This window comes from Eriocheir sinensis, chromosome 44 (assembly GCF_024679095.1).
Source record: "Eriocheir sinensis breed Jianghai 21 chromosome 44, ASM2467909v1, whole genome shotgun sequence".
NCBI classification, from domain to species: Eukaryota; Metazoa; Arthropoda; class Malacostraca; order Decapoda; family Varunidae; genus Eriocheir; species Eriocheir sinensis.
Window position 1 is genome coordinate 5,620,232 of NC_066552.1, and position 14,273 is coordinate 5,634,504.

At 41.5% G+C, this 14,273-nt stretch overlaps 1 protein-coding gene across 9 annotated transcripts in view; it reads left to right on the forward strand.

The window, feature by feature from the left end:
• The window catches only part of LOC126980346 (rootletin-like), a 130,623-nt gene that overhangs the window by 55,009 nt on the left and 61,341 nt on the right, over nt 1–14,273 (forward strand). For 8 of the 9 annotated variants that reach the window (XM_050830108.1, XM_050830109.1, XM_050830110.1 and 5 more), the window contains 5 exons: nt 4,867–5,086; nt 8,185–8,295; nt 9,458–9,553; nt 10,716–10,915; nt 11,221–11,386. In XM_050830108.1, coding sequence (XP_050686065.1) covers nt 4,867–5,086; nt 8,185–8,295; nt 9,458–9,553; nt 10,716–10,915; nt 11,221–11,386 — 793 coding nt within the window. Of the gene's footprint in view, nt 1–4,866; nt 5,087–7,411; nt 7,559–8,184; nt 8,296–9,457; nt 9,554–10,715; nt 10,916–11,220; nt 11,387–14,273 lie in introns of those variants that run through there. The other variant, XM_050830111.1, reaches the window with a different exon arrangement.

Here is a 14,273-nt window from a genome sequence, read left to right on the forward strand (position 1 = left end):
AACTAGTAAAATTCTATGTCAAGTACATGAGGGAGGTAAAAGAACAGAAAATAAAAGTGGCCGTGGTGAGCAAATCAGGGAAGTAAAGTGACGGAACAAGCCGAGGCAGCAAAACTATATAGTCGCCGCGGGCAAGTCAGTCACTTCGGGGGCTCGCCATTCACGCCAATCCCGGACAGAATCTTGGCGGCTCATTCTCCTTCCCTCGCCCTGTTAACTGCCTTCCTTCTTTCGTCCCACCACTTTCCTTCCTTCCTTCCTTCCTTCCCTCGTTCCTTCCTTTCTTCCTTCCTTCGTCCTGTCACCTTCCCCCCTTTATTCCTTCCTTCCCTCTGTCACCTTCCTTCGGCCTTCGTCCTACCATCCTTGACCCCCAACAAAAACGGTCTCCGGCGCCTTCCCTGTATTTTCGATTGATTTGATTTAATCCCGTCTGGAATTTTAAGAGGTTCATCTTGCTATCCACCCTCCTCGCCTCGCGGGGCTGGGGAGCGTCAGGGGGCCCAAGGCCTTCCTGGCGAGCGTCGCAGGGCTCAGGGTTCCGGCAGGGCGCCTCGGCTCCCCCGGAGCGTCCACCTCCGTGTCGGAGATCCCGAGGGTTCGGGGGTTGGGGGGGCGTGAAGTTCCAGCAAGACAGTTCCTGACCTCTTACTAGCCAGACGACACGTTCATGACACGTTTCATTTGAAGTTTCGACGCTTAGGGAGGCACCATTCCCCTAAGCAAGGCAAGTGTCATGCCATCAACGATAAAAAACGAAAAAAAAAACAAAAAAATCCATAAAAAAAAAATCCAAAAAAAATTGTCTTGTTTTGCTTTGTTTAAAGCGTCTTGTATGTTGGTATGGCGGGTCTTTTCTGGGGAGAAGGAGACTCACGCGTTCCAACATACAAAACCAGGAAGAGTCGATATGAAAACACCAAGAGAAGGAAAGCAAAGAAAGGAACAGAAAAAGGAAAATGAAAAGAAGGAACACCAGAAAAAGGAAATGGAAAATAAGAAAACTCATCCACCTTTCGGCCCAAACCAACATCACAAAATTATGGGCGAGTCTCTTCTGGGAGGAAAGCGGCTCGTTCAGACCCAGGAACATCAGAAAGGATGATAGAAACATCAAGAAAAGGAAAATAGAAAAACTCATCCACCTTTCGGCCCAAACCAACATCACAAAATTATGGGCGAGTCTCTTCTGGGAGGAAAGCGGCTCGTCCAGACCCAGGAACACCAGAAAGGATGTTTGAAACATCAAGAAAAGGAAAACGTTCAGACCAGGAACATCAGAAAGGATGATAGAAACAACAAGAAAAGGAAAATAAACAATCATCCACCTTTCGGCCCCTGGGGCCGCAGGGCGGATGACGGGTGAATCTCCTCTGGGGAGAAGGAGGCTAACCCAGACCATCAAGAAAGGATAGAGAAAGAAAATTAAAACATCGAGATAATAAAATTAAATTACATCATGGAAATAAATAAAAAGTCATCCAGCTTTCGGCCCCTGGGGCCGCAGGGTGGGTGACGGGTGAATCTCCTCTGGGGAGAAGGAGGCTAACCCAGACCGTCCAGAAAGGATAGAGAAAGAAAATTAAAACATCGAGAAAATAAAATTAAATTACAACATGTAGCAAAGAAATAAAGTCACCCAGCTTTCGGCCCCTGGGGCCGCAGGGTGGGTGACGGGTGAGTCTCTTCTGGGGAGAAGGAGGCTCATCCACACCCAGCAACACCAACAGAAGGTAAAGAAAAGAAAACATCAAGAGAAAAGAGAAGAAAAGGAAAGAAAAGAAAACATCCTGAGAAAAGAAAGAAAAGAAAAAGAAAACATCCTGAGAAAAAGAAAAGAGAAAAGAAAACATCCTGAGAAAAGAAAAAAGAAAACATCCTGAGAAAAGAAAAGAAAACATCCAGAGAAAAGAAAAGAAAAGAAAACATCCAGAGAAAAGAAAAGAAAGAAGAAAAAGAAAACACCCAGAGAAAAGAAAAGAAAACATCCTAAGAAAAGAAAAGACAATGAAAAGAAAAATAAAACATCCAGAGAAAGAAAAGAAAAAGAAAACATCCAGAGAAAGAAAAGAAAAGGAAAAGAAAAGAAAAAATAAAGTAAACAAAGCAAAACAAGACAAAACAAAACACAAAACAAAATAAAACAAAATAAAATAACATAATAAATAAATAAATAAACAACCCTATTACTAACAATTTATTTTAGCAACTGGGATGGAGGTGGTGGAGGTGGTGGTAGAAGTGATGGTGGTGGTGGTGGATGCGTTGGGTGGTAGGGGTAGGGGTGGTGGCGGTGGCGGTGGTGGTGGCGGTGGCGGTGGCGGTGATGGTGGATGCGTTGGGTGGTAGGGGTAGGGGTGGTGGCGGTGGCGGTGATGGTGGTGGTCTTGTTGTTGCTCTTCTTCCTCTCTTCTTCCTCATCATCACCATCATCATGTTAAGGTGACTATCTGAGTGGATACTATCGTTAAAGTTCCCCCAACGTTACCTGCCTCTCGCCTATCACCTGGTGGCTAAGCATCTCCCAGACGTCTCCTATCACCAATATTTGTAAGGTTGTGTTTATTGTGCTGTAATAATTATAACCTTGTACTCATTCTGTTAATTCCATTTCCAATCGACATTCTTGCGTTGGTGTGAGCGAGATGGAATACTGGTTAGGTTGTTGTTGTTGTTGTTAAGTCAAGTTTTTGGGTCATTTAAGACGAAATAGCGAATTGATTTTTTACTTCGTTTTCGTCTTTCATTCACTGGTTAACGAAGAAATATTGCATAGCGTCCTCTGCGTGTGTGTGTGTGTGTGTTTGTGTGTGTGTGTGTGTGTGTGTGTGTGTGTCCCTCCTCCAAGTCTTTCCGCTGCTGAATAAATAACAGAAAAGTCCGCCACTGGGATTCTGTACTAAAAAAAGGGTGATTAAGATAGGGGAAGGGTGCGTGTGTTTTGTTCTTACAGGGTGAAGGGTGACAGCTGAGAGAGTGGGGGGAGGGGGAAAGGAAAGGTGAAGAGGAGGGGAAGGGATACAGGAGGAGGAAGAGGAAGAGGAAAACTAAAGAAGAGACGGAGACAGTAAAAAGAAAGAGTATAAGAAAGAAGAGAGAAAGAGAATAAGGAAGAAGAGAAAGAAAGGGGAAGGGATGGTAGGATGGTAAGAGGAAGAGGAAGAGGAAGGGGAAGGCTAAAGAGGAGATGGAGAGAGAGAGGGCGAGAAAGAAAGAGGATAAGAAAGAAGGGTTAAAGAAAGAAGAAAGAAGATAAAGAAGAGAGAGAGAGAGAGAGAGAGAGAGAGAGAGAGAGAGAGAGAGAGAGAGAGAGATTACGTAAAAAGGGAAATTACGTAAAAAAGTAAGAAAAAGTAGGAAGAGGAAGGAGGAAGAAGGGGAGAGAATTGCAGTATCCCATTCATTATAAAAGCCTGCTCGTTTTCCTTCCTTCCTCCTCCTCCTCCTCCTCCTCCTCCTCCTCCTTTTTCCAAATATAACGCAGGAACATTACGCATCAGCCTTTCTCTCCTCCTTTCAATCTTCCCTCTATTCCCTCCTTCCTCCTCCTCCTCCTCCTCCTCCTTCCACCATCCCCTCCTTCCTTTCTTTGTTTATCCATTCCTCCCTATTTCTACCCTTGCGTTCATTCTTTTCTTGTATTTTTTTTTTCTCTCCTTCCCTCTTTCTTGCATCCTTCCTTCCTTTCTTTCTTTGTTTTTTATTTTTATCTTTTCTTTCTTCTCATCCTTGCTTTCTTTGTGCCATTTTCCCTTCATTCTTCTTTCTTTTCTTTCTTTCTTCCTTTCTTACCTTCTTTTATTTCTTTCCTGTCTTCCTTTCCTTCTCTTCCTTTATTTCTTGCTTGCCTTCTGTCTTATTTTTCTTTCATTCTTTTTCCTTTTTTCTTTTTCCCTCTTTCTTGCCTTTTCTTTCTACCTTGACTTATCCTTCTGTCTATCTACCTTCCTCTCCTTCCTTCCTTCCATCCTTCCGGCCCCCCCCCCCCCCCCTCCTCGACCGTGACTGTGTTAATAGGGGAAAGGTAGAACGGAGGGATTAAATTTGTTGTTGAAAATAGCGACACGCCTTATTGATTGTGTGTGTGTGTGTGTGTGTGTGTGTTCATATTTTCACTACTTTTCCTTCTCTTACTCCTTTCTTCTTCTTTCTTCTTTCTTCTTCTTCTTCTTCTTCCTTCTTTTTGTTCTTTTTCTTCTTCTTCGTCTTGTTCTTTTTGTTCTTCTTGTTCTTCTTCTTCTTCTTCTACTACTACTACTACTACTACTACTACTACTACTACTACTACTACTACTACCATTACTACTGTCATCATTAGTATTCTTTCTTACATCACTCCGACAATTTTCCCGTATTTACCTTCACGTCTAATCGTTTCTTTTATCTTTATTTTATGCTGGGCGATTACACTAACAGACAAACAGCAGAAACGAGCATAACAACACGAGACAGATAGACAGAAAGACCGATAGATAGACAGGCAGACAGACAGACAGACACGGAGGTACACCTTAAAAAAAATAATAAGCAGGCAAGCAAACATAAAATAAAATAATGTGTGTATAAATAAATAGTTTGATAGATTGATTGACTAACATTAAGATAGATAGATAGATTAATTTTGACTTATAGATAGACTGAGATTGACAGACATAGATAAACAGACAGATACAGATATATATGTTAAAAAAGTGACTATCTAACAGCTTGATCATCTAACACATCTCAAAGGCAAAACAAAACCACATAATCACCAAACCATGCATCCTTCCACAACCTCAAGAGCCAGTGTAACAGAGACGATCACTAAGGCCACGCGCAGCTACACCACACCCATAAACACTACCTTCTCACTCCTCCTTTCAGACCTGGAGGGGCCACGAGCACTCCCCTCAATACTGGCCTGACCCCAAGAGGCGGAGGGGTAGGGGGAGGGGCGGGAGGAGGCGCAGGAGTTGGAGGAGGAAGGACATCAACGCGGCGTGACCTTTTCCCGCCGAGTGTCCCCAGCACGCCCCTGTCCGTGGGTCACCTGGCGTCCTCCCCCGCCCTCGCGATGGACGACCCCGAGATGTACAGATTAGAGGTGAGGGAGTGACGGAGTTGAGCGCTGAGGCAGTAGTTTCCTTTCTTTGTGTTGCAGGTGACGGACTACTGGCAAAACACAAGTATATCTTTCCTGTCTTTCTTTACTTCTCTCTTATTCTTGTTTTCTTTGTGTTATTTTTCTTTCATTCTTACCTTTTTTTATTTTTTCCTGTCTTCCTTTCCTTCTCTTCCTTTATTTCTTGCTTGCCTTCTGTCTTATTTTTCTTTCATTCTTCTCCTCTCTTTCGTTTTTCCCTCCTTCTTGTCTTTTCTTTCTTCCTAGACTTACCCTTCTGTCTATCTACCTTCCTTCCTTCCTTCCTTCCTCCCCTTCCTTCCTTCCTCCCCTTCCTTCCTTCCTTCCTTCCCCGCAACACTTTGATCCATAGAAGAAAAAGAAGACAAAAATTATAGAAATTCGAAAGATGTTGGCAAAAATTAGGACAGTAAAAGAGAGAGAAAGTTATATATGTCAAGATGTTTGTGTGTGGAAAATTAAAAAAAAAAAAGGATAAAAGTTCGAAAGACAAGAATTAAAATACGAAAACCCGAAAAACAAAAATAAAATAAAGAAGCGAAAGATGTTGGGTAAAAAAAGGACAGTAAAAGAGAGAGAAAGTTATATAAATCAAGATGTTTGTGTGTGGAAAATTAAAAGAAAAGAAATATTAGGCTGAAAAAAGAAAATATATCGGTGTTTATGTGTAGAAAAGTAGAAAACACAGTAAAAGAAAAAAATATATATCGTTTGTGTGTTTAGAAGAGAAAGAGAAAGCGACACACACAGAGAGAGAGAGAGAGAGAGAGAGAGAGAGAGAGGAGTAGGGACCGCTGATAACTAATAACCACCTCCCGTTTTCTATAATGTAATCGCTGTTCACTTGTTTTCCTCCCGGATGGTCCCGCGGAGGGCGAAGGTAAACAGGGCGCGTCGACGATTGGCCGTGCGGGGCTAATCTGCTGAAATTGTGATGCATTAGCGAGAGAGAGAGAGAGAGAGAGAGAGAGAGAGAGAGAGAGAGAGAGAGAGAGAGAGAGAGGAAGGAAGGGGAAAAGGAAGATGAAACTATAAACGAAGAAAGGAAAGGAATAGCAATGTCGTGAGAGAGAGAGAGAGAGAGAGAGAGAGAGAGAGAGAGAGAGAGAGAGAGAGAGAGAGAGAGAGAGAGAGAGAGAGAGAGAGAGAGAGTAATTAATGGTTGAAAGAAAGGAAATAAGGTAAGAAAGAAAGATAATTAACCAGAAAAGGAAGAAAGGAGAGAGAGAGAGAGAGAGAGAGAGAGAGAGAGAGAGAGAGAGAGAGAGAGAGAGAGAGAGAGAGAGAGAGAGAGAGAATCAGAAAACCAACACAAGAAGAGTAAAACAATATAGAAACAGAGGAAGAGGAAGCGAAGGAGGGAAGAGAGGGAGTGAGGTACGATAATCGGTGTCAGGTGGTACGATAAGAATCAGAGGACACGGTAAGGGTCAAAACGTCTCCTCCATCCCATGCCTCGTCGCCCTTATGAGCTGATCTTTATCTTGACATGCGAGGGAGAGAAGGAGAGAGAGAGGGAGGGATGGAAGGAATGATCGGAGGGGGGAAGGAGGAATTTCAAAACAAGTCATTTCGTTTTTTATTCATTTTCTTTTGTTTTTTAAATGTATCGGTAACACTAGACGAATACGGGTCCTCAAAACGCACTAAAAATAACGTAATGGAGGTCTAAATGCGATTTCAAGAGTGTATAGAAGGGGTTATAGAAGGGAATTATAGAAGAGAGTTATAGAAGGGGTTATAGAAGGGAATTATAGAAGGGAATTATAGAAGAGAGTTATAGAAGGGGTTATAGAAGGGAATTATAGAAGGGAATTATAGAAGGGGTTATAGAAGGGGTGAAAATCGAAGGGGGGAGGATGGCCTGCAGCTGTCACTGTCTATTTATCGGCAAAATCATTATCACACCCACACACTCACACACACACACACACTTCAGTACTGTGCTTGTGGTGGTAACAGAAGCACTTACACCCTCTCTTAGCGACCGTGTGTGTGTGTATGTACGTAAGGGATGTGTACGTGCTTGCTATGTGCGTATAACTCTCCGTGTACGCACTGAATAAGTCATTAATACACACAGTCATGTCCCCAACCATCCCTCCCCATCCTTACGTGAGGGAGAAGGGGAAGGGGGAGGGGCTAGAGGATTATGCAGTATGGAAATTGCGAAAAGAAATCCTGAAAGAGAAACAAGAAAGTAAAAGCGATAGTGAATGTGATGTATACGGGAAGGTGAAGGACGAGCGTTGTGGCCGGAGGGTGAGGAGTGATGACGAGGTGGTGAGGAGGAGGAGGAGGATGGACGAGAGCAGTGATCACGAGGAGCACAAGAGTGAGGAGTTTATCATGAGCGATGACACAGACGCGGACGTGAGTGAAGACAACAGCCGGAACGAGAGGAGTGAGGACGACCCGCTGCACTCCATCGCGGTAAAGGACGGCCAGGAAAAGATAGCCCTGTCTTGTTAGTCTTTCAAGAGTACTTCATGGCCGGGCTAAGGCAGAACATATATTTTTACTCCATTCACTTGAATCTACAACATATTCTCAGTACTATAAATATGTATAAATGTGAAGTTTTTTTTATTGTAAGATGTAATAGGAATGTATATGTATCAACTATTTTAAAGATAAGAATTATTAATTTGCAAATTTTTAAAATATTGATATATTTTCCATTGTTTGTTGTCTGTTCTATGCTCTTTGTTTTCAATGCAAAGCTTATAGTATATCTATTTGGCAACACATTCATGAAATGCTTCACTATTTTTCAATAATTAGTTCTTTGACTGAAAAATAAAGTTATTTACTTGAAATTCCTTGTACAATTATTGAATAATAAGTTCAAACCGTATTCTCTATATTTTCCCAGTGACACTCTCACATGATTAAAAACAAGCAAGTTTCTCTAGTTATTGATTACTGTTTTTTTGTTGTTGTTGTTTCCTTGAGTCGCTGTAACCTGATCATTGTACATGTATAATAATTGAACTTTTTTGATTCCCTGAGCTCCTTGGTGAGTAGTTCATGAAGTCAATGTGTTCCTTGTGTTGCAGGAGGAGACGCGTTACCTACAAACTGAGGTGCGTCGCCTTGAGGACATGCTGACAACCTCGCGAGCTGAGCATGAAACCGTGTCTGTCCGGTACAATGCCCTGTCCGACCATGTACGTGTGTGCTGCTGCTTACCCCCTGTGTGCGTGTGTGTGTGTGTGTGTGTAGGCATGTAGGTAGGGATAGTTTGCCCCTCCCTTGGCTGCTATCACTCTTCACTCTATCATTGGGCCAGTTCCACAATTTGAAATATATAGTGGGTTTGTAAACTTCAAAACCAAATACTAAAGATGATGAAAATTCCTTGTATAGTGTTTGGTGTTCATGGAGAAGCTAAGAAATTTCAGAAAACTATACAGGAAATCTCTTTAGTATTTTCTGGTCCCAAGCCTGACCATTATGGAGAATACAGTTTGGTTTGGGAGCTTACTAGGACACTGTAATGGACTGTGGAACTGGCCTTCATACTTTATATTCTTCCCACCATTTTCTATCTCCACCAGCCTTTCTGAAGTAGAGTCTGTTAACTACTATTGCCTATTCCTCCATCTTATACTTTATCTTCCTTCCACTTCCCCTTCCACTTCCTTTTTGTTCTCCAGTGCTGTGAATGCCAATATTAGAGTGGAGTCCGTAGAAAGGAAGGAATGATGTGGTGCAGGGGTTGCTTACTGACTGTATATTAATGTGTTGTGGTCTTTTTCAAGGAGTAGAGACAGAGGTGGTTAACAGAATCTATTTCAGTAAGGCTGATAGAGGAAGAAAATGGTGAGCAGCTACAATGGCAGGGTCTGGTGTAAGAATATGGGTGTGGGTGTGTGGGTGTGAACTATTAGATGGAATCGCTCTTTCTTGACTATATACATATGTTGTCATCAGCATTTTATTCCTTTGTTTTAATCATTGTACATATCTAGTTTTATTTATAAAGGCAATTGTAATGTTTTCAATTCCACAAATTCATCCATAAACAACTGTCCTAAATGTTTTACATGATGCTTTATCAGTTTTACATATAAAAGAGCAGGTTGTGATCTCAAATTCTGCCATATGTATACACTGTAACAAAGATGACTGAAACTTTACTCTTATCCAGCAACAAATTATTTCAAAAGTTGGAGAAAATAACTTTACACAAACAAGTGATGAAAATTCCCAAACTCAAGGTTATAAAGCACTTAAGTATGTATCAATATATATGTATACACACAAGAACACAGAGATTGTTGCCTGCTGTGCTCTTGGTCAGTCCTTCACATCATCTCTCCCCGGCAGGTTGCGGACGAGTGGCAGGAGTACCAGAAGAGACTTGAGTATTTCAACGAGGTGCACCGCAAGCAGACAACCCTCATAGACCGGCTGGCCAACAAAGTGAGGCTCCGGTCACGGGGTTATCATATCAACACACCAGTCCTTCCTTTTCACCTATCTTGTGGAGAATCTTAATGTCCAAGCTCAGTTCTGTGGATTCTCATGACAAGTTCTGATTTTCCTGCCTTTTCCAGTACCCAGCATTATTGTTTCTTCTGCTTTGGCTTCATTTTTCCTATAGTTTCCCTTGTATCTCCCTCCTTCCTTTCTTCTTTGACCCCTTTATAGATTTAACCACTCAAGGAACATCTAATGGAACTTTTTCCTGCCCTTTTCCAGTAGCCAGCATTATTGTTTCTTCTGCTTTGGCTTCATTTTTCCTATAGTTTCCCTTGTATCTCCCTCCTTCCATTCTTCTTTGACCCTTTTATAGATTTAACCACTCAAGCAATATCTAATGGAACTTGATTTTGTATTTTCACATTCTCTTTTTATTCTTTCTCACTTTTCAAGAAGTACTCGAATGTATCTCTTTACACACAGCACATCCAATTTGCCTTTCATTATTTCTTTGTTAGCTTACCTCCATTTATTCTTTCCAAATTACCAAACTGCTTCAGTGTATTATGTTCAGTCACCTCTGCTACTCCACAACTCATTCCTACTACCTTTCCCATTTATATTGTAGTTTCCCTAATAACTTTCTCTCTGCTAATTCAAATCTCCTCAGCATCACCACACTTCCCATGCTTCCTTAGCACTCACCAACACCTTTCACCATCTCATCTTCCCTCCAGCACATTATTGTTACCTAAGATTTTTATTTATTTATTTTTTTTTTTTTCTCTCTCTCCAGCACAGAGCAACTCAAGGGCAACAAAAATATGTTAAAAAACAAAAAAGCCTGCCAACTGTTGCTCTCATGTAGCGATAAGTAGTGAGTGACTAAAAGAGAGGTCAATTACTACCTCTGTCACTTCCCACCACATGTTTTATCTTCCTCCCCAGCTTGTGAGGACAGAACACACCCTTCAACACCTTTCAGTCATGAACGCATCACATCCACTATCTCATTCCATCTTCCTTGTCTTTTTTCATCCTTCCTCAGCATTTTTTTCTTATATACTGCTGTTTCAGGATCCTCAGCATGCCATCATTGTTCCTCATCCTCCTCTAATCCCTTAAGATCCCTGTTGTATTATTACTCCTTCTCCTTCTCTAGGTTCGTGAGTACAGAGGAAGATGTCGAGAGCTGGAGCTTCGCTCAACCGAGTCCACTCGGCTGAGGGAAAGCACCGAGCGCGAGTTGGAGACCCTCAACCTGGCCCTCAGCACTGCCGAGGAGAGGCTGAGGGCATCTGAGGCTCAGCACACCTTTGACCTTGAGACAGCACTGGTCAAGCTGGAGGATGAGCAGAGCAGGTCAGTGCTGAGGCCGTCACTGATCAGCAGCACTCTTTGTTGCTGATTTAAGAACTAATGAACTGTAACAAAAGGAAACAATATGTAAAGTGCAGTTGTTTCTGAAATTATGATTTATTAAAAGTATATTTATTATTTATGGCAGAAAGAAAAGTATATATTACCCCCATAACATATTTTACAAGAGTAATGTTGCTGATATAAATGCCTACACCAACCAAACACTAAAGGCTCCATACCAGGATGTACAAACAGTGACTGGCCTTTGCTACATCTGAATAAAGAAGTAATTGACTCTCTGGCAGGTGTGAGGCATACAACAGCCAGGTGGCCAACATGCAGGACCAGGTGGCCCAGATGGAGGCGACAGTGACCCAGGTGACGGACGAACGAGACAAGGCACAGACTGCTCTCAAGCGCTTGACCGATGAAGTCAAGGCTAAGGAGGAGCAGTGGGCCTCAGAGTCTCAGGTGAGCGCACGTCCTGCTTCACGTCCTTCCTCTCCTTCCCTCCTTTAGTATTTTTCTTTCAGACTTCTTTTCCTTGTCTCTGGTAAACTGAATCTTGTCCTTTCTTGCTTTCCCCATTTTTTGGTATCAGTTCTCTTGGTTTTCTACCTTTCATATTTTAAGAGTGAGCCCTGGGGAGGGAGGGAGGCAACTTGCTCTTTCCTCTCCCTTCTTTGCTATTCTATTATTATTATTTTCCCATTCTTTCTGTTACTGTCAACCACCAAGAATTATTGTGTTGGTTACTTGGTCTCTCATCTCCTTTATGATGCTTTTTTTCCTGTTTCCTTTCATCCATTTATCTTTTTCTTTCCTCTTTTCCTGCCATTATTTTTTTCTCTGTATATATGTACAGCATCTATGTGATATAAGTTGAAACCAGCTTTAAAGAGGAGCCCATTTTCTCTTATCATTGTAGTGTTATGAATAAAGAGCAACCATAACCAGGGACATAAATATAATCACTTGAGAAATTACTAGCTCTCAGCATTTATGATAAATTAGTTCATGGCAAGTTCTTGACAAGACTTTAAGATGCTTTATTTCTTGAACATGGTCTTAAGCTCTTGGTTGTGTAGCACAGTGTATTCATATTTCCAGTTTTCTGCAGTAAGATGCCTCACATCAGTCAGCACACTCATTGCCCTAAAGTTTAATGTCATAAAATCACTGAGTAAAAGAACTTCATCATCAGTGTATACAAAACATTCTCATGGTATACAGTAACACAGAGGAGGAAGCAGAACCAGTGTAGCCTGCATTGCTCATGTAGAAGGTGCCTTGACATGCTAGAAACTACTTCATGCTATGACATTCTTTTACAAGGTTATTCATTTTCATCACTGAGCAGTGTCCTGCCTACAGTTTGTTGTGATGAGAATTGTACAGATAATGTGTTATTTATTTAGGAATTAGTTTTAAACCTTTGTCCTTCATGATCTCACTGTGTTGCTCTTCCACGGCCTCCCAACAGATAGCTCAGGTAAAGACAAAGGTGTTCAAAGCCGTGTGCTAGTGCCCTCCTTGCCTGGCTGGATGTTCATAGTAATGAGACTGTAGCTTTCCTCAAAGACTGGAAGCTTTGAGTCCTGTTTTGTTGTTGGTCTGCATGTTTTGGACTTTTTTTTATTGCTAGAATTTGGGTCTAGATTGATTTTCCTTAAATTTGAAGTTATTTGGTCCTAAGCTTGAATGGATGCTAAGCAGCATTTCTTCAGAAGGATAATCATGTTCTTGTGCTAGAGGACTGTAGGAGAACATTGCTTCAGATGTCTTTAGATTCTTTTTCCTGTTTAGTCTGTTCAGATTAACATCATCCTGCCTCCTGTGCCCTGTAGCCACTGGTCTCAAGCCTTATGGTCAAAACAGCCAACAATCCTGGGCACTGGGAGGGTGACAGAGTAGGCTTGGTCGTCAGTCACATAGTAACACCCATCTGAATGAGGCACGAGGGCAAGGAGGCTCAGCCATCACGTTAATCCTGGCAGACTGTGGTCAAGCGAAGCTTTTGTAGATGCTGCTTAGTATGTGATGACATTAATCTTTAGTCTAGAAGAAGCTGCAATGTGACAGAGCTGTCTTCTTTAGTTTTATAGTTTCTTGTTCTTTGATATATTATTTGATTATATGTGTTGGAAGTACATGTCAAGGTAAGTGAAAATTATTATATTTCATTTCCCACAAATTGCCAACACATGTGAGTTTTAAAGCACAGTGTTGCCAAGCCAAATAAGACATCGTCATAACATATTTTCTAAGTTTGTGAAATCCTTGCTAATCAAAGTTAGTATGTAATGATGGTTGTCTCAGTTGGTTTTAATACTATAATACTGTATTTATGACCTGAATTGTTCATGTGTCAGTCCATTAAGATCATAAAAAGATACTTCACAGAAAGGGAAGTAAGGAAGTGGGTCAAAAGATCCATCAGGAGTGTTCATAATCAAAATAAGCAAAATTATCTTTGGCCTCATGAATGTGTCAGTCACATAAGAAAGGAACATGGCAAGCAATGCAAGCATAGCATGACTGGTGCCACTATGAAATACTTGCCCACACCATTGATGGGCTGGGGTCGACCAACAGGGAAGCCTACTGATGCTATGGGCCTAACGTAAAAAGAATAAATAATATATAAAAGGTAACAATAACTTCAGCCCTAAAATGATGATGAAACACGGAAGTCCACCTTGAATGAAAATGTTTGGAGGGAGACCTGAGAGTTGAGAAAAGAAGTAAAGGAAAGATTGAATTTATCAGTTATAGAATATAAACCACAAACAACTGATGGACTACTAGACTGGTACAAAAAGGAAGCAGTGGGAGGATCGTTTCTTTTTAGTTATTAAATGTATATGGAATACTAAACTTTGGTATGAAAATTAATTAGTTCCTAAAAGGATCGAAATACCAAAAAAATAAAAATCTGATTAACTGGGTAATGGTCGCCCACATAAAAGACGTTTACTGACTGCACGCAATACATCTGTGCTAATAGAAATAATTCAACATTTGCAGGAGGGGAGTGAAAAGTTAAACACGAGTATGATTGTTAAAAAGATTTATATAATTTAATGCCGGGATAACATGTTGTATAAATGCCAGAATAACGTGTGTGTGTGTGTGTGTGTGTGTGTGTGTGTGTGTGTGTGTAGTCAGTCAGCCTCAGGACCGAGTTGCGGCGGCGTCCCGAACTCTCCATTGTCCGCTGCTTCGCCTGACACGACACAAAGGCATTAACTCGGACTTTTTTCATTATCTAATTGTTATTTCTCGTCGCCGCGCCTCTGCAGGTCAACCGAGAGAGAGAGAGAGAGAGAGAGAGAGAGAGAGAGAGAGAGAGAGAGAG